The 20,771-nt window shown below is 34.6% G+C and overlaps 1 protein-coding gene across 6 annotated transcripts in view; it reads left to right on the top strand.

The window, feature by feature from the left end:
• Window positions 1-20,771, top strand: part of LOC106837751 (probable ATP-dependent RNA helicase DDX60) — a 223,710-nt gene that overhangs the window by 120,454 nt on the left and 82,485 nt on the right. For 3 of the 6 annotated variants that reach the window (XM_044766992.2, XM_070505035.1, XM_070505034.1), the window contains exons 2-10: window positions 4,967-5,118; window positions 6,254-6,527; window positions 11,025-11,094; window positions 13,307-13,496; window positions 13,849-14,190; window positions 15,147-15,269; window positions 17,085-17,255; window positions 18,642-18,800; window positions 20,052-20,193. In XM_044766992.2, coding sequence (XP_044622927.1) covers window positions 5,050-5,118; window positions 6,254-6,527; window positions 11,025-11,094; window positions 13,307-13,496; window positions 13,849-14,190; window positions 15,147-15,269; window positions 17,085-17,255; window positions 18,642-18,800; window positions 20,052-20,193 — 1,540 coding nt within the window. In that variant the 5' untranslated portion in view covers window positions 4,967-5,049. Of the gene's footprint in view, window positions 1-4,966; window positions 5,119-6,253; window positions 6,528-11,024; window positions 11,095-13,306; window positions 13,497-13,848; window positions 14,191-15,146; window positions 15,270-17,084; window positions 17,256-18,641; window positions 18,801-20,051; window positions 20,194-20,771 lie in introns of those variants that run through there. The other 3 variants (XM_044766993.2, XM_044766994.2, XR_011502009.1) reach the window with 3 other exon arrangements.

Raw genomic sequence — 20,771 nt, 5'->3', positions numbered from 1 at the left:
CTCATCAGGCCACTTTGAGGCAGCATCCCACATGCCACAACTAGAAGGACCTGCAACTAAGATGCACAACTATGTACTGGGAGGATTTAGGGAGATAAAGCAGAAAAAAAAAAGATTGGCAATAGTTGCTAGCTCAGGTGCCAATCTTTAGGGAAAAAAAGGAAAAATAAAATTATTTTTTCTTTTTGATGCTCTGTTTGGGTGAGTTCCACAGCTCTATCTTCCAGATCATTGATTCTTTCTTCTGCTTCATCTAGTTTGCTGTTGAACCCCTCTAGCATATTTTTAATTTCAGTTTTTATGTTCCTCAGCTCTGTGACTTCTTTTGGAATTTTCTATATCTTTCTTGAAATTCTTTCTGTGTTCATTTCCTTCTTCTCCTGAATATGGTGAGTATCTTTATGACCATTACTTTGAACCCTTTATCAGATAAATTACTTATCTCCATTTCATTAGAGCTTTTTTTCCCCTGGATTTTATCTTGCTCTTTCATTTGGAACATATTTCTTTGTCTTCTAATTTTGCCTGACTCTCTGTGTTTGTTTATATGTATTGGGTGAAACAGCTGTCTCTTCTAGTCTTGAGAGTGGCTCATGCGTATGAACCGTATTGTTTAACCTTGCTCTAAATTTTGGTTATCCCTTGAGCCTTTTTAGTTTTTTAGACAGCCTGATTTTTCTTGATAGGTCCTAGTTGTTGAGGGTGTGTCAAGACCTGTGAATTTTCCAGAAGGTCAGATCTCAGTCAGCACCTAGTTTCAGGATGATTGGAAACTAGACTCTCAGGCAGCAGCTTTTAAGGCATGCAAATATATTCAGTCCTGTGGGACAACAATCATAGACCCTGTTGGCCTCCAGACCAGGTGATCTGGAGGTTCCTTTTAGTGACTTTTGCTAAAATTGAGGCTCCAGACAAGTGTATGAGCTCCTTTCTGGGAGGTGCTGGCAAGCTGTAGTGAGGCCAAGGGAAAGTGCAAAGGTGGCTTCTTCTGTCTCACTTTCTTTAGCCTCTAAATGAGTGGTAAACCTGCATTCTACTCCTGAGACTGGGGCTCCAGGATAAGTAAATAGGACTTTTTCCCAGGAAGATTGGAGTTGTGTTTCAGTCTGCTCTTTATGGTATATCTTGGGGATGGTAGCCTGCCAAGAACTGTCTCATCAATTGTTTCAGACCCATGAGACCCAGAAGTACAATCTCTCCCAGCCATCAGGTGTTCATGGGGCATTCCCTTTATGGGCTGCCTGTGCCCACAGAATCTGGTGGGGCTGCAGCAGTGGCACAGGGGAGTGGGCACTTGCCAGGCCCAGGACTGCTGTGGTGACTCAGGGAACAGGGGCTGTCTGCCAGCTGTGGAGGCCACTGGCACTAGCAGATTATGAGAGAGTGCAAAAATGGCACTTACCAATGCTGACCCTAGCAATGTAGGGGGATAGTGCAAAAATAGCATCCACCCATGTCTCTGTTCCTGGAGAGGGTCTCAACAGGTTTTTGCCCCTCCAGCAGATGATGTAAGGTTGGCAAATGATTCTCCTTCACATGTAGTCTGAGCAATTTTCAAACTACTGCTTTTGTCCTGGGTCCCAGGGTGAGTATGTGCGCAAGCTGTTTAAGAGCAGAATCTTTCTTCCCTTTAACCCTACGGTTCTCGTGTTGGTTTTCAAAGCTGGATATTTTGGAGGCTTGTCTCTCTGATGCAGATCCCAAGAGTTGGGATCCCTGATAATGGGCACAAACCCCTTGCTCCTCAAGGAGAAGCTTCATCTTTAAGAAATCCCTCCCAATTGTAGTTTGCTGCGCCGGGAGTGGGGTTTTTGGAGAGACCATTTCTCTGCCTCACCTACCTTTTTTCATGTGACCTTTTTATTTTTTTGCTGTGGAGAAGATTTTTAGCTACTTTTCTGGTCTTTTTCAGAGGAGATTGTTCCATATGTAGCTGCAGATTTGTTAGGTCCATGGGAGGAAGTGAGTTCAGGATCTTCCTATGCCACCATCTTGAACCTGTCTCTGAACATGCTGTTCTGTTTTTCTAGAATGTTTTTACTCTGTCTTTCTCTGAAAAACTGATAATTCTTCAAGCTCAAGTTCAAAGATCATCTCCTTTGAGAAGCCTCATTCAGTTCTCCCAGTCACTCCCTCCTTTATGCTTTCATACTACCTGGTTCATTTACTAGCTATAATACAACTCTCATCATATTAACTTTTAATTAATCTGCTAACTTATCTCTTTTTCTAGACTGTGTCCTTCCTAAGGCTAGTGGCCTTGAGTATGTTGCCTAGAATAGTGTCTTATACTATAGTAAATATCTAATAAAAGCAGATTGAGTGTATGAATTAATTAATTAATTATTCATCAAAATTAAAGTATATTTATGGGAAATTGTATTTGCTAAAAAAAGCCACAACCAAGAAATGATGAAAGTATAAGGATTTATGGCACAGTGGTCAACACTTTTACGTCTTCTCATTTTATATTTTATATTTAGAATTTAACGTTTTTTGATGGAAGTGATATTTTTGGTGAGGCAGATTGGCCCTGAGCCAATATGTGTTGCCAATATTCCTCTTTTTTTTCTCTCTCCAAAGCCCCAGTACATAGTTGTATATCCTAGTTGTAAGTCCTTCTAGTTCTTCTATGTGGGACGCCACCACGGCATGGCTTCATGAGCGGTGTGTAGGTCCACATCTAGGATGCGAGCCAGCGAACCCCAGGCTGCCGAAGTGGAGTGTATGAACCTAAATACTACACCACTGGGCTGGCCACAGGGAAGTATTTTTTGACTCTTCTTTTAAAGAAAAGGGAACTGAGGGACAGTGAGATCAAATGATTGCCCAATTATACAGTTATTGCATTTTGCTGGTGATAGTAGTGTTAGTGATGAATCATAAAGACTTTATATTCTCTTCTTAGAAGCTTGATGATGCATGATCATGTGTAGAAAGATGAAGAGTTATTGGTTAGACATTTGGAGCAGCGTGATAATGGATTGAAATAATCACAGAGGAGAGTGAAAAAAAGAGCTGAAATTGAATGAGTGTAACAGAGATAGCAGGACGATTATTTTAGGGTGGAAAAGACATGGTTATGTTTATACACTGAGGGAAGAAAGCCAGGAGAGAGAGGTGGGGAAGGAGAAAATGGGATAAAGGGAGGTAACCTTTAGAGAAAGGTCCAGGAGACAAAATCTGGAGCACAGATAAAATAATTCGTGCAAAACAGAAACAATATAATTCATTTTTCGATATTAGTGGAAAAATGAGGTGTCTGCTGCATGAGTAGTTATATAGGAGGGTGGAAATTGAGCCTTAAGATGTATCTTAATAGTGCATGATATCATCAACAGAAAAGCAGCGTAATAATCTCTGGAATGTCATGTTGATTAGAGTACAGACTATTATGATAAAGAACGAGAAATTTAACAGATCCCTGAGACAAAAATGGTGTTCTTCTTAGGCAAATGTGAACTGCTTTTGATCTTCCTTATTGGTAAGGATTGAAAACAAATGCATTTATCAGTTTAATAGCCTTATGCCAAGTGCCAGAGGCTATTATTTTCTGTTTCAGTAAAGATACTACAGCTGGGAAAATAAGTGTGATTGAATGGGAATCCATTTGGTTAAGTTTTTTGGTGGGTCATCATTGTCTCCTCTCATGTCAATAAATTCTACTCTTCAACCTTACATTTGGCTCCCTACGTGTCTGGTTAATTAACTTCAAAATCCACTTCATATTTTGCCAGTCCTTAAAAGTACATATTAGCCAAATGTTCAGTTATTTGGGATGTAAGCTATTTTCTCCCAGCTCAGAAATTAGACTTCTCCACTTAAGTTATGTTAAATATGGACCTTGGTTAACTGCCTGGAGTCAATGGAAGGGTAGGGACGGATCTTGAGGAAAATAAACATCATTTTGTGGCATACCTATTTCAGGTGAAGTCTTTGTCCGGTCACCAAGCAAGCAGAGGGTGTTATCCTCTAGCAAAGAGATGGCACTGCTTTGCCCGCTTAGAGAATTTGAGGGAGTTGGAGAGTCAAGATTCTTAAGTCTGTCCACCCAAATATCACATCACAGCATCTGTTCTTATCAGGGTTTTTGACATGGAAACCTATCAAGATCATGCAGTCTACTTTCAGGGCTGCCATTTTTATAATGAGATTCTAAGAATGATTTTCAGCACAATCTTCCTTGAGGCAGTAGGAGATGAACATCTCTTCAAAAACTGCCATTGAGGCATTCTGAATTCTATTGCCTGCCTTAATATAACTGAGGGCTGCCCTCAGTCTATCATTTTCTATATGAGAGTTTTCCAATGCTATTATTAGAAGATAATTCCACACTTAAAAGTGTCATTGCTCCTGTACTTTCAGGTGGAACAACTAATGAGTATTCTCAATGCCTTACCTCCCACCTCTACTTCATTAGAATGAAATACAGAGGAAAGTCTTAGTAATTGTCACACTCCTGTATGCCAGGATTATTAGCACCTCTCTTAACACCAGCAATGGGATCACTACTGACATCACACCAGGGAATGATCGAACTTCAAAGTCTTACCCTGAGGATATTCTTTCAGGGGCCACTCTTGATATGAATTCTCTTTGGGTTCCCAAGAAAGCAGAGACTGAGACAAAAAATTATGTGCTAATAATTTATTGAGGCATGTAATCCCAGGAAATCAAAGGTAAAAGAAAGAGGAATGAAGTAGAGAAAGAGGAAGAACCAATATGAGTGTGTTGCTGAGTTGTTCACTGCTTAGTATCACACACAACTAATAATTCATTCCCCTGGTACAATCTTCCAAGAGGTCACTTAATGTTCTGTGTCTCAGGACAAGCCATCCGTGGAAGGATGGGAGAAGGATTTATACTCTGATTGCTACTACCATTGGCCAAATGTTTGACATTTAGGGAAACATACTTTTGGGTTGCACATATATGAATGTAGTGTTTCATGCTTCAATGGCTGCAGGGAAATCCCCCCAAAAGGAGCGAGAGACATGATGTAGACAAAAGGCAAAATTCTATTGAATTTTTCCCTCCTAAAGTTGATTGATGCCCATGCAAAGATGTTTGCCACAGTGGCGGCTGGAACAAGACAAGTGCCAAGGTCTCTGGAGACAGGTGAGACTAAAAAGATCTGAAGTGGCATGTAAGAGTTTTCCAACAAAATTAGAGTGAGCAATTTATAAATCAGTATAAAATAGATAAAAACTAAAAAGTACACATTTTAACATTTTTGCAGGATGACAGATATTGTAGCCAAATTACTCTCAGATGTTTTATTTACAAAAATAAAACATTCAATTCTGTGATGTCTTTATAGTTTCTTTTCATATAATTTGATTGTTATATCATTTCTAAAAAGATCGTGATACTACAATATGTTGGTGACACTAGTATTGCTACCAGTGATTGGAGTTTATTTACATAGAATTACCCTATCTGCATGAAACTGTGCTGTGAATCTAAGTACCTATATTACCTATGGTTTCATCTATTTGCCTTAGGTATACAGTGGCCCTTTGTAAATTTTAGTTGTGAGGAACCACACTTAACATTTTCCTCCATAAGCTGACGACTGAACATTTTGATGTAGTATGAAGTTATGCTCTGTTCCAGCCAACAGGGCACTGTCCTCACTGTTAGTTTCTTTCTTCATGCTGCCAGTGGAATATTTTACTATTAGAAAAAAACGGATAAATGAAGAATGCACATGTTGATACAACGAGAGAATGCATGTTTCATAAACTTGGTTGAGAAAATGGTGAAAGTCATCGGTCACACAGAAACCAGCAAATCTTTAGCTTTAATTGGATGCTAATTCCATGTCATCTGGTTGACTATGTGCTCAACTATGAAAAAAAAGAATATAATTAAAGTAATACTTAAAATGCTGGAAACTTATATATGAAGATCGTTCCAAAGTTAAGGTATATATAGAAATTTTTACTATGTTCTGATTTTCTTAGATCAAATCCTCTTTTTAAGCACATACATTATTTTTTGTCTTTGTATATGTGACTTTCCTATACACATTTTCAGGAATGTATTTTGCCTCTACCTTCCCTTTTGAGCAACTCACTGCAAACATGTTTGGGGAGAAGATTATGAGAAATTATCCTCATTAGGAAACTAGAGATTGGTGCGATTTAGAGAGAGATGAGGGAATCCAACTGATTTCTCCTGTGAAAGGAGTACACTATACTGTGATATGTGATTTTAAATAAAGTGATAATTAGTAGCTTTGTTTTTATAGATCATGGCTTCTGCATCTACTATGTCAAATGAAAACTCAAGCTCAGGTAACAATGAAAGTGAAAGCGATATTGAAAGTGATAGCTGTGATGACAGTGAGACCACAGAGAGTTTGTCCTCATTTGATCAATCTGAGGAAGAAGATCATCTAAGCTCAGAAGACGTAATAGAAGAACCAGCTTCTAGGCAATTACCTTCTGAGTTTGAAATCAATGAAGAGAAGCCTTCAAAAGTTGAACCTACAGATGTTAGCGACTGTGATTTAGAAAGATCAGGTGAGGCATTTCATCTTCTTCTTCTGCTTCTCCTTCTCGTTCTCCTCCTCCTCCCCCTTCTCTCTTTCTCTCTCAACTATATAGATGCCCTCAGCTATTTTTTCCCTGAATATTAGAAAAGATTTTGTGTTGTTTTTCTTTAGTTGACTACATGATTGCGTAGTTTGATTTGCTTGGAATCTATATTGTAAAAAAAAAAAGATAGGCTTGAAAATTTTTAAATGAGTTTGTATAGTTGATTTTATTTAAGTCAAATATAGATCTGTTACACTCCACTCTAGCATAGATTCTTAGACTTTTCATTAGTCTGATTGAATCAATAAATCCTTGGGGATACGGACTGGGAGTCAAAAATTTTAACAAAATTCTCACATGATTCTGATTATAGAACTGTGAATTTAAAAGTAGGTCCAAATGACTCTACTTAACTCAAAAGGTTGAAGAGTGGTCTGATAAGCATGAATTCCTAAATTAAATACAACACATAAAATACAATTATACTGCAAGTAAAGAAAATATCAATACCAGGTTGTTTTAATGTAATCTCAATAAAAAAATTTTTGTAATAAAATTCTGTATAATAATAATTACAGGAATATATTGTCATTTCAATAGATGCAGGAAAACATTTAGCAAATTTCAATATTCACTGATGATTAGACTTTTTTACCAACTAGGCAAAGAAAATAATTTCCTAAACTTGATAAAAGCAACCTGTTAAAATCTACATCAAACACCAAAATAATGATAAAACTTTATGTGTTTTACCATTAAACAGGAAAGAGTATTTGCTATCAAGTCAATGTAATGACACCAGAAAAGTAAAAAACGATGTGAGGATAAGGAAGGAAGAGAGAGAAAATGATTGTTATTATACTCTACCCCAAACAGCGAAGAAAATCTACCTAAAATGTCCAAGAGAATCTACACAAAACTGGCAAATACGATAAATCTTCTTTGGGATATTAGATTGACATTTAAAAAAAAATTGATTCTAATCACCCATCATAATGGAAATGTCCATCAGTATGGAATCTAATACTGATTCTAAGTAGCAGAAATGACTAATTGGCAAATGTATTAAAAGAAAGGAAACCATCAAAATAGCAGCACAAACTAAAATATACTCAGGAATAAATCTAACAAAACATGTTAGGGAGGAAATATTTATGAAACATTACAGAAGAACTTAATTTTACTGAATAAATGTTGGGAATATACTAGGTTCTTGCTCATTATCACTCAATATCATAAATATATCAATTATCCCCAATTAATCTTTAAATTAAATGCATGTTCAATCTGAATCTACTCTTTCATCTTGCCTCTCCAAAAAAACCCCACAGTGGAATATCTTAAGGATCTTGGGGTAGGGCTGGATTTCTTAAATAAGACAAAAAAAAAAAATCAAATAAAAAATAAAAAGTTTGGTAAATTTTATCATAATAAAAAAACCCAGAAGCTTCTCTGGAACAAAATATTCCAAGAAGAGTTAAAGTATAATGAACAGACTGGAATAAGACCATAAATCCATGTATAAATATAAGAATCATTTACCCAGGAAAACTAAAGATTGTATACAAATTGACCAGAGAAAGACATCCCAATAGAAAATTGGGTAAATGTCACAAATAAACAAATCACAAAGGGGAAATGTGAATGTTAAAAAGAAATAGATATATATTGGATAAGATACTCATTCTTGGTAGTAATATAAATTAGAACTATGAGACACATTTCTCAGATTATTAATATTTTAAAATTTGACATTATCAATACTTTGAAGATGAAATGAATATTATCTAGTGGAGTTGCTTACCTCTCCAACTCCTACCTCTTAGAGAATCTCTCTTGAGTATGTTCCGTGAGACATGCTAAAAATAATGTACAATATGCCATTATTTGTAGGACAAAGACAAGAAAACAAATCAACCTAAATGTCTCTCAGTATGGCATTTACTTATAAAAGGTGATATACTGAGCCAGCCCTGATAGCCTAGTGGTTAAAGTTCGGTGCTCTCACCACTTCATTGGCCTGGATTTAGTTCCCGGTCGCGGAACCACACCACTAGTCTGTCAGTCGCTATGCTGTGGCAGCAGCTCACATAAGAACTAGAAGGACCTAAAACTAGAATATACAACTATGCACTGGGGCTTTGGAGAGGGGAAATAATGAGGAAGATTGGCAACAGAGATTAGTTCAGGACGAATCCTCCTCAACAACAACAAAAAAGAAAAGCTTTAAAAAACAAAAAGTGATATACTCATATGGTAGAGTATTATCAGCTGCTAAAATAAATGCACTATATCTATGTGTATCCACAAGGATAGATCACAAAATCTTAAAAGTGAATGAAGAAAGCAGGATGTGGAATGATACCATTTAAGTCAAAGAAACATAAAAGAATACTATAAATGGTAATATAAAGTTATGGCAAAGAAATATCACGTTGTTAGTTGTCTTTGTGGCGGGCAGAACGGGAATTCAACTGTATCTGTAATGTTTATTTCTCCTTGATAAATGAATTTTAAGCAAATGAGTAGTTTTAACATTTACCGGTTCCAATGTTGGGGTACATAGATGTTTGTTAATTATTCTTCATGCTTTTCTGTATTTTCAAATTATCGTCATCATCCTCCCCTCAAAAATGATCAACTGAAATTTAGAGTTCCTCAATCACCAACTGCCTTTTATTTTTACCTTGATTAAATTATCTAGATTTTTTCCCCCTGCTTTTCATCTGGATGATGTATGAATAACACTTACCCAAAGCAAGTATTAATAATTTACCTAAACTGAAATTCAAATATTTCTTACCTAATTATAAACTAAAATAAAAATACATAAAGGAAAAACAAGAAAGCAACTTAAATACAGTGTTCCTAAAACTATTGATACAATTGAAATAAAACTTTAAAATACTCTTCCAAACGAATATTTTCACATAACTCCAACCAATTAGGCAGGCTTTTAGTAAGCAAAGCTTAAGACCTGGAGCAGGAAACTTCCTTGCACTTTATTCACACAAAAGTCTTTTAATCTTCAATCTGTAACTATTCACAATGCTGGCTTGTTAGGTTGCTTCTGTCAGCACAGATATGCAAATAATAATGATAAAATGAGATTATGAAATTCTAGAGACATAAAATGATGAAGACATTTGGAGACTTCTATGTTAATTGCAATAAATAACTAAATAAGTACAATTTTAACAAAAATGATAATATACACCAAGCTTAGCCTTACTGTTTGGTTAATAAATTCCAAAGTAGCTCTTAGGATTCAGGAGCCACCTATTATCAATAAATTTGGCTAAGTAACAGTTTAATTGGCATTATATTCCATGTCAAAATATATGGGCATGTCTAGGGACCCCATAATATTGAAATATTCTTTATTAACACCTAACACCCCTCAATTATTCAAAAAATTCACCCTTTTTGAAGAAGAAACAGTTACTGGAGGATTCAATTAATTAATATCAATCATAAAAATATGAGAGACTACTTATGCTGTAACAAAATTTCCAAAAAATCTATGGTTAATTTCTTCTTTTTTTTTTTTTGAGGAAGATTAACCCTGAGTTAACATCTGCTGCCAATCCTCCTCTTTTTGCTGAGGAAGACTGTCCCGGAGCTAACATCCATGCCCATCTTCCTCTACTTTATATGTGAGATGCTACCACAGCATGGCTTGCCAAGTGGTGCCATGTCCGCACCAGGGATCCGAATCGGTGAACCCTGTGACAGCAGAAGCAGAACATGTGCACTTAACTGCTGTGCCTCCGGGCTGGCCCCTCTATGGTTAATTTCAATATTACTTCTTTCTGTTTTTTCCTGAGACCTCATGTGCTGAATGGATGACACTTTTTTTTTCTTTCCAAATCCTAATTTCCTGATAGGATTCATTCAACAAGGACATGGAATATTACAAGAAGTTTGCTAGAGAAACTTATTTCAAAGAATTAGATCCATTTTTCTTTTTTTAAATATATGGGAGAGTGGAAAAAATACAAAATTTACCATTTTATGGTTTATCTTTAGTGAGAGAACTTTTCAAGATAGACACTGTATCTATAACTATACATACCTATATAGCGATACCTATCTATTTAAATTAATTTTGGAAGTGGAAAATTTCCAGTTTTCGGTGTATTTTTGTCTTTGTGGATTTGTTATAATTTGTGTATATCACTAAAATGCATTTGAAACTGAGGATTTATTATTTTAGAGTACGAAAAATCCAATTTGAAAACTGTAAGATTTGACCTATCTTGTTAATAATTGTTCTTTACAGTAAGTAGTGTAGGTATGCTCTCTTTTTAAACATATTTTTAGCATATCTGTTTATCGTTTAATATGCTTACTGAATATTTCAGCCATGTATATGCAGTCTTGTATAAAATATAAATACACTTAAAGTTAGCAACAGAAGTTAATTGTCATTTAAAATTAATTTAAAATTGACTGTTAAACCTCTGTTATTTATTTTTAAAGAATTAAATGAATGTGAGGGAATTCTGAGGAAGCTCTCATTGTTGATTTGGAAAACTCTGTCAAAATCGAAGTAAGTACAACACAACTTATTCAAAATAATATATCAGTAAAAGTAATAGATAGATTTAGAAACTACCAATGGAGCAAGAGATTAATATTTTTGAAAATAGGTAAATATTTTCTTGGGGAGGGTTATCGTATACGACTTTCATTCAGTAGCAGGGAATAAGATACTAAAAGCTTTGAAGAAAGATAAGTGGAGGAAAGATTCACTGTCTTTTAATATTGCATAAGACTAAAGTAGTAATTTAACTGGCATTGTATGCCATGTCAAAATATTATGCAAGTCTCATAAAATCGTTTTTGTATGTTTTGACTAATGCCAAAACATTATGTAATATCATCAAGGATAAATAGACCAAACCAATGTGTATTTCATTCCCTCAACTGTTATTTTTGTGTGCCTCTTAATATGTTAGGCACAATGATAAAGAAAGAAAAAGTATCCTGCCATAAGTGATTTATGGAGTCAAATCTTATGGTGTTTATCTCCTCATTCAAATTTTCTAAAATAGTTTAGAATGATATACTATAACACAATTGTACACAGTTACAAAATAAAAAACCCAAAACATCATTTACGATAAGCACAGTTTAAGCACACATTATGACCTAAGCCTAGTTTGATTCTAATCATTTTATACATATTTATCTCATTACTCCTCACAACAACCACAAGAAGGATTAGCTGCTTTAAATTTTCTCACTTTACATCCTGAGAAACTGCAGCGTTGGATAGATAAGCAACTAATCTAAAGTCTCAGAACTCGTAAGTGATGGATCCAGGATTCTAACCTGGGCATCCGACTGCAGGGTCTGATCCAGTACATCATGTATTAGAATATGCAAATAGCAAATTTTGAAAGAATATACAGCAGAATTAACATGTTTCTGCAGCCTTTTAATTTTTGAAAACTAGCATGTAGTAGTGCCCCACATTCTAGCCAAAAAACCAAAAACATAAAACCAAAAAACTAGAAGAAAGTCTATAGTTCATGTTTTATACAACACCCAGTATTGGAAATGATGTAGACAAATTGAATAGCTGACATCTGCTAATGCAGGTATAACTATACAATTGCTTTGGAAAACAATTTGGTATTACTTTATAATGTACAAATCAGTACAGTCATGCTCTGCATATGTCATTTCAGTCAACAATGGACTGCATATGACGCTGAGGTCCCATAAGATTAGTACCATATGGCCTAGGTGTGTAGTAGGCTATTCTATCTAGGTTTGTGTAGGTACACTGTATGCTGTTCACACAATGATAAAATTGCCTAATGATGCATTTCTCAAAACTCTCTCTGTTGTTAAGCGATACGTGAATATAATTCCATTTTTATGACTATACCCTAGATTTTCACCTGTGCATTAGGAAACATTCACAAGAATGATCATTGTAGCACACTTTGTAATAGCAAAAAATGAAAGAAACAATTCAAGTGCCCATTGAAAGGAGAAGGATGTAGAATAAATTGTGATGTAGGCATAATTGAATATTATATAGCATTAAAGTTATTTAATTATAGCTTCTTGTAACCATATGCAAGAATTTTCATAGTAATTGGTAATTAAGTTTAAAAAGTAAATTCTAGAAAACATATATAAGATGTTGTTCTTTCAATAAAGATTCAAAATTTAGCACACATTTATGGTCATAAAAACTTAAAAAATTAAGCAAAAGAATGATGAAAACTAAACTCAAGGCAGTGGTTGCCCCAATGGGGAGATGAGTTTTGGAAACAGCTCATAGGATAGATATAAGTCATAGAAGAATCTTTTATTTCTTGAATTGGGTGAAGAGTTCACAGCCTTTCGTTATATATTAATTTAAAAAGCAAAATGAGATTGTTCCATAGATATAATTAAGCCAGGATAATGATTGATTTAATTTTTCATACTTGAAGTGCAAAAACAGTAAGTATCTAAATTTAAAATATAGAGATGTACTTTTTTGCATAAATTTATGCTTATACCAATGAATTTCAATGTCACTATAGAATCAGTCAGATCTTTAACTAAGGGTTTATTCTATCACGGAATAATAGAAATTCCCTGGAAAAGGGTTCTCTATATATCATGGAAAATTGCAGTTAGTTTTTCTTAATTTTTTCTTAAATTAGAAGAAAATTTGTGTATCCAATTGAACTGTGGGATTTTCTCTCAAGCTTATATTATTATAATCTTTGTATTATGTGTTTGATATTTTTATTCAGCATGGTAAGCTTACTGAAAGACTTTGTTGAGTCTGAATTCTTTTTGATTGATGGAGATTCCTTATTCATCACTTGTGTTTCCAATGTGAACTTCAAGAAAGGACAAACTCTTCACTTCTTCTATATTGTGGAACAATTTCTGCATGATTTCATTCAAAAGGAAGCCAAGTTTGTAATAGTTTTTTTTAAGGTAACCAACATATTTATTTTGTAGAGTCTACAAAATTCTCATTTCATAGAGTCTAAGGAAAAATATTCAATCACTTAAAAATTTGATCCATCATTACTTTTTTAGATATTTTGCTTCTTCAGATTGTAATTAAAGTGTCTGCTAGTAAGAATAATACCAAGTATTAACAATAGGAAAGTAGCAATGAGTATTTATCTGACATTTCTACAAGATGCAGAAAAATATATTTCAATCATCTTGAAATTCTTAACTCTTCCTGTCATGTTAATACAACAATTTGTTCACAATACTAATCTTCAGAAAGATTCTTAATTTTACCTCTAATGTTAACATTGGTTTTCTTTTTCCACAGGATGCAGAAAATATGTATTTTAGTTACCCTGAACTTCAGGCCCTTCGTATGATATTGATTCAACATTTAGAACACAATACTGACGTCACTATTCATACAGAATTTTCCAATTGTCTGTCACCAGAATGGGAGATATTTCTTCAACAATGTTACCCATATTTCCTAATTGTCTCAGAAAGGGGAATAACACCTTGTCAAACAGACTTTTTAAACATTTTTATCATTCATGCTCTTCAGAAGAAAATCAGTATTGTGCAGCCTTCGGGAATAGAGTCAGATGTCCTAAGAATTTACGGATACTGTGCCTCAAGTTGCTATTCACACAGACTGTTTTTTGAAATGGTAAGTTAGGCTGAATTGCCCAGAAGAAATAAGCAACGTAAATGTCAGAAAAATTAGCCGAAGAACAAATAGCGTGTCTTTATTCAAAAATTCTCGGCATAAGAAGATTCTAAAGGGGTATTCCAAAGTGAGGAAAGAGGGCAAAATTTTTTACATGATGTGAGCGAGAGAGGTTTAGTTGAAGTTCTTGTGGATAAGCCTTTGTACGGGAAATTTTGAGAGGTGGGGAGGAAAAGTATGGATTAAGTTTATGTACAAGAGGCAATGCGGAGGAATAATTCAGAGAGGCCAAGGACATGTCAGGATCACGGTGGGAAATTCTCAGTCAGTGTCTTGTACATAAACTACATGTATGTGAGCATAGACACATACACACATACACATATTCGCTCATTTGCATACTCCTATATATTATATGTATACTGTTTTTTGGTATATATTTTGTATATACATATTCATATATATGTGTATGTATATGTATGATCTGGAATGCTTTTTGTTTGTATTCTCACTTTTAAAATAAAGGTAGATGATAGAAAAATATTTTATCATCTTATTTGTCAACTCGTTTTGAATAGTTGTATCCATTATAAATAGGTAGCTATGAATTCTAAGGGTTGAGAATATTACTTACAATTTTCTTCCTTTCTTTCTTTTTTGAAATAGACAGCAGATTAGTATAAAACAATTATACTCCTACTAAGACTTTCTTAACGGTTGATTTTATTAGAAATAATTTTTAATTTTTCTTTTATATTCTAATAATCTCAGCAATGAATAGTTCAAATAAAAGGAGAAAAAGTTCATTTTAACTTGAATTAACTGATTTTGTTTTTGTTTTCTCTGTAGCCAAATGATCATGAACATTATCTTCCACCTTGTATTTAGTTTAACTAGAGATATGCAATGTGTATTTTTATTTGAACCAGATTTACTTACTTGTTTTTGTTCTGTAGCATGAAAAACAGCTGCGGCACGCCTTTCATGCCTACGTAATAGAGTATTTCCAAAAGTCACAAGGAACAGGAATATTTCTTTATGGTCATTTGAAATTAAACTTGGGAGACATGCAGAAAGAGGTAACAACACATGTATCTGGAAATTAAAGCTTGGCATCTAGGAAACATACTGTTGCTTCTAGAAGACAGACATTTCCTTTACTCACATTCATGTCCTCACTGATTATATAAATAAGCATCTTTGGGATGTGTTCTTCAAGCGGCATAGCACTGAGGCAGAAGGAGCCTTGCTAAATTTATTGATTACAAAACCCTAAACATTTCCTACAAAAAATTTTATATAAAATATGCGGTAAAATTTGAGGAAGACAACTACTATGATAATTTTAAAATCTCAAACTTTTTTTCTTACACTATACGGGGGTACCACTGAGGAACTGTATCCCTAGAAGACAGGAATTTTTCAGTATTCTGGAAAAGAAAACTATCTATATAGCTTGTAAATGGAAGTTAAGCAATTGATCTTTTGGTAAACTCTCATGAGGAAGGTGACCTAAGTCAATGGTTATTTCACCCTTTTTATTTCTCCAAACATACGATTTAACATTGTTTTCCCTTCCATTGAGCATTCTTTTTGGAAGACTAGATATGATGTGGTGATGTGATGGGGGTCACATGACTCTAGAGTCAATATGCTTATGAGCAAGATACTTAGTTTCTCTTATATTCAGCAGCCTGTTAGACATCTTCACGCAGATTTTTAATAGGCATTGCAAACTTAGCATGGCTTAAACTGACCTTTACCTTAAACCCATTCCATTAGTCTTCATATCAGTTAATAGCATCTCTATCCTTGTAGTTGTTTAGGACAAAACTTGGGAGACATCCTTGACTTCATTCTTTCCTTCGTACCTCACAGCCAGTAGATCTTGTCACTATGTATCCTGAATCTGCCGACTTCACACCATCTTCATCCCTACAACGTTAACTTGACTATGATCTTTTGCATGGACATTAACCTACTTGTATTTCGGCTTCTGCTCTTGATTTCCTATGATTTACTTTCTACATGGTATTTATTCAAAGTGATCTTTTAAAAATGTCAACCCGATATCATGGTATTACTCTGCTCAAAACTCTGCTAGTTATCAGTCTTAGAATAAAATCCTTACAAACCCTACATAGTATGTAGACACTAAGCAAACATTTTTAAATGAATGGATGGGTTAAGTTACTTGTCTAATTAGCATCTTAACTTTTTAGGAGAAGCCAAGTTTCTTGGTTCAGACTGTGGCATCCTGCCACAGACAGACAAAATTATCTTAAGTCTGTACAGCTACCTCCTGCTCTTGTCTAATTACCTTGCTGAATTTTTCAATTTCTTACTCCTTTCCAACTTTCCACAAAGTATAGAGGTTGTAGTGATAATGCTTTTAGTACCAGTGATAAGACAGCTTTGGAACATCAGGCAACTATATCAATTTATGAGAAGACAGCTGTGGATCATAAGGCGACTATATTGTATTTATATCAGTTGCCTCAAAGGCCACTGAAAAATGTCAGAACTAACAACACTGAAGAATTTACAGGTTAATCATTCAGAGACTTCAAACTGGGCACAGCTTGTTTAGATTTGTTGGCGAGTATACAGATGAGGAAAATAAATCGTTACTAATGTTAAAATGGCATTTAGAACCTAGTTAGATACAGCCTCACTCTCATTTTCCATTAGATATTTTCCAACTGTTCAGTTCATTTATTCCTTTGGCATTTCTTTTATATTTTTCTTTAATTTTTTGAAACATTACATTCTGGCATTAGTAACATTAATGGGAAAAATGTAGCTTCTTTTTCTAGCGTTAAATATCACCTAAGCTTTGAATCTTGTGTCTTGTAATCAATCACTAGGTCTTTAAAAAATTTTTTTTGTTGCAGATACATCAAACCTTGTCCTTGCTTCAGAATCTGTGGCCAGAAGGAGCTGATATCAGAAGTGTTGTCTGCTCCATTTCATGCTCTGTGACACTAAAACTCTACAAAAAAATGTTACATAAGGCAGAAGACTGTGAAAACCTAAACATATGCACAGAGAATCATAACACACAGGTGGGATTCTTTCAAAAATTAATTTAATTATTTAATGTTACTCTTAAAGATGCGGCAATGTTTATGAGTAGTAGCTGTAGGTGTGACTTGATCAAAACCAGAAAATACGTGCTTGTCACAGGTTTGCTGAATAAACATTGAGGTAAATATATTGATCATATTCTTAGGAAAGCATGCAGGGCTCTTTGTAAAACAGATTAAGATATTTTTTTTTTTCTGCAGTGAGCTTGTTATCTCTTTCTTCTCTGACCAAAGGATAAGGATCTATTTCATTCTTGTCTCAGCTGATCATCAGTGCTGCTGAGAATTTCACAGGCCAATTTTGAGGCATAGGTGTTAACATCCGCAGGAAGTTTAGTTGTTATAAAAGCCAATGGGGAGTGGTGTTGCTGGTGGCAATGATTATGGCTGTGATCAAGATGAACCTGGATAACTAGTCATCTACTCTGTTGCTCAGAACCCATGCTTTCTGTTAAGAATACCAATAGTGACAGCGATGTTACTATTAATAATAGCAGCTAACTTTTATTGAGTACAGTGTGCCAATGCCAGGTATCTTATACACATTATCATTCATTTTTACAACCTTTCGGCATGTGAGGCATTCTTTGTATTCTGCTTTATAGATGAATGAATCAAACAGTTAATTAGTGGCAGAGCTGGGATACAAACCCAAGTTTTTGTTTGTTTTTTTAAAATTCTGCTAAATTTCATTGCCTTAGTATACAATCGTATCTCCTACTCAGGCCTGGTCTTCCACATAGGAACAGAAGCGACAACAAGAAGCTTTGTCACCCTCCTTGTATGCTGCTTTAAGCTTGTAAATATATTGTAAATATATTGTAAATAGACATTCCTCCAAAGAGATGACCATCCTTCATCATTTTAAAAAATGAAAGTATTAGATACACCGAACGCTGGGCTATTTCTTTCTTTATTTTTATTTTATTTTATTTTTTTATGATTTATCTCCCCAAATCCCCCCGGTACATAGTTGTATATCTTAGTTGCATGCCCTACTAGTTGTGTCATGTGGGACGCTGCCTCAATGTGGCCTGACGAGCAGTGCCATGTCCGTTCCCAGGATCTGAACCAGCGAAACCCTGGGACGCAGCAGAGGAGCACGGATTTAACCGCTCGGCCATGGGGCCGGCCCCTGGGCTATGTATTTTGAAAAGTCTTCATTCCTTGGCAAAATAACTAGTTGTACTGTTTAGAAAAGTAAATCATATGCTTATTAAAAGTTTTCTTAAAATAAAATAAGTTAAAAAATCTATTATATGGGAAAATTATGGGTAAAATATTTTACAATACTGTTATTGCATGTCTGAATTCTTACAATGTCTATATGAAGGCTGATATTTTTTTAAATTCTTTTTTTTCTAGGACTTGAAGAAACCACCAACACTAAAGGAAGCAGCAGATCTTTGCAGAATGCTCTGCCTTACTGTGGTTCTCCTTCAACGTTTACCTCTGTTTCAAAGAGCCAAGAGTAGAATCATTACTCATGTTTGGGACAGCACACTTTCACCGTTTCTAAGAACGGTAGTGGAACCACATGGAAATTTATAAACGTTTAAAATTCAATAAGGCAACAGTTAGAAGGCATAATACTTTGCTTCTTCTGATATTGCTTTTTTCTGTGCACATCTTAAAAATTGCTACTAGCAAACAAAGCATATTTCTAGGAAAAATAGTCTTGTCATGTATAAAAGTACCCACCAGGAAAAAATACTTCAAATATATATGAAATAATCCATACTTTGAAGAATTCCAAATAATGATATAATTTCTTTGAAGAAATAACAATCCTTATTATTGATATATATATGTATGCATTAAAGTAATGAACAATTTACATAAATTGCATGTTTATAATTTATTATTAACTAAAACAGAAAAAGAATATAAAAGTCATTTGTCTGCTGTTGTGAAACTTTAAAAATCTTAGTTTCCATATTTCGCAGGGTGCTTCCTAGTTTAATAATTTTGTATGGTCTATTGCAATATCATTTTGGGTTGACACCTTAGCACAAGAAAAAAGATGAACTTTGCAGCAACTTTAAGCAAAGAAAACATATATAATCTCTATTACAATTTAAGCCTGCTAAGAGTAGAATTATTCCCAATAAATTTAGAGCAGTGTGAAAGTTACAAAAAACGAAAGCAATGCTTTTGTGAGATATTGAGAGACCCATATAATACAATAAATTAAAGCATAGCTGTGTGGTTGTAAAAGGACATTGTTGATTTTATCACCGAGTCATTGTCAGCACAATGGTACTCTGCATGCAGGTGACATGTCCACTGTATATTTAAGAAATCCCATCTGATGTGGGACTGTGTTTTATTTAGGTCTGAACTCATGAAATGACGGCATAAGCAACTTTTAACTGAAACTCTTTAGCAATAACAACGGAATACCTACTACTTTTCTACATTGATTTTATTATTTTGATTCAATGAAGTAATATTAATTGAGTTCCTGATTGTGATGAGTTTAAAAGAACCGTTTTGTTTTAGAGCTGCAGTGTACATTAGGGAGTATAGATTAACCATGTTGTCTTACAGTTGGAAGAGCTGAAGCATGAAGAAGGGAGGTCATTTGTATGCAGTCATATATTTTGTCAAGGGGGGACAGACGCATCGTGTTATGATATTTGCTCTAGTTCCTTTTTCTCAGTATGAGGCATAGATCCTGTTGAGGGAAGCTTAAGTAAGAAATGAATATTCTGGAAAGATTTTGTATCTTTAGAACATGTGCCCCTTTCTCATTTCGTTTTCTTTTTTTTCCAGCTAAAGAAATGTGAATTTTTCATCCTAAAACAATTAGAGGCTAGAAATAATTGGAATGTGAATTTCACTGGCCTGCCTGACTTAACTGATAATATTTTGTGGAAAAATATTGCTTATTATTATGAAATTGAATACAGTCGAGGTATGTTTTAAATAACGGAATAGTTAGGTCTTTTATTCATTTTTTGTTGTGTTGATGAGAATTGTATCTGACAAATAATGGCAATGAGCTATTCACTAATTAACTACAGTTGCGTAGGAAGCTTTCTTGGCAGATATTTTCTATGTAAAGTTTGCATTTTCACAAGAGATAAATGGTTCCATTGAGGGCTTTTGTAAGAATTCTTTGGTTAAATTGAAGGAAACTATAGAAGCTAGCCCTAGAAGACAATGATAGGTATTACCTTTTATGGTATATCTTTCATGTATCAGGTATTTTGCATAGGTTATAAAATGACACCATAGCTTTGTTGATGCTTGTTCCGGACAAGGTGTTATTCCTATGGAAATGGAAAAGGAGTGTCAGGTTGGATTGTTATCTGAAGAAGGAACATGCATGGTGCGGGAATCCTGCCCCACGTCCCCCAGCATGACCTTCAGAACTCCTGATGTCGACTCTCTGACTCCTTCACCCACCATATTAGAACCATAGGCTGACTTCTCTGGTTTCGTTTTCTTAATGATAGAAAAATATAGCTATACCAATAACTAAGTTCAAAT

This window comes from Equus asinus, chromosome 3 (genome assembly GCF_041296235.1).
Source record: "Equus asinus isolate D_3611 breed Donkey chromosome 3, EquAss-T2T_v2, whole genome shotgun sequence".
NCBI classification, from domain to species: domain Eukaryota; kingdom Metazoa; phylum Chordata; class Mammalia; order Perissodactyla; family Equidae; genus Equus; species Equus asinus.
The sequence above is the reverse complement of the archived record's forward strand: the minus strand, read 5'-3'. Positions and strand labels throughout refer to the sequence as shown.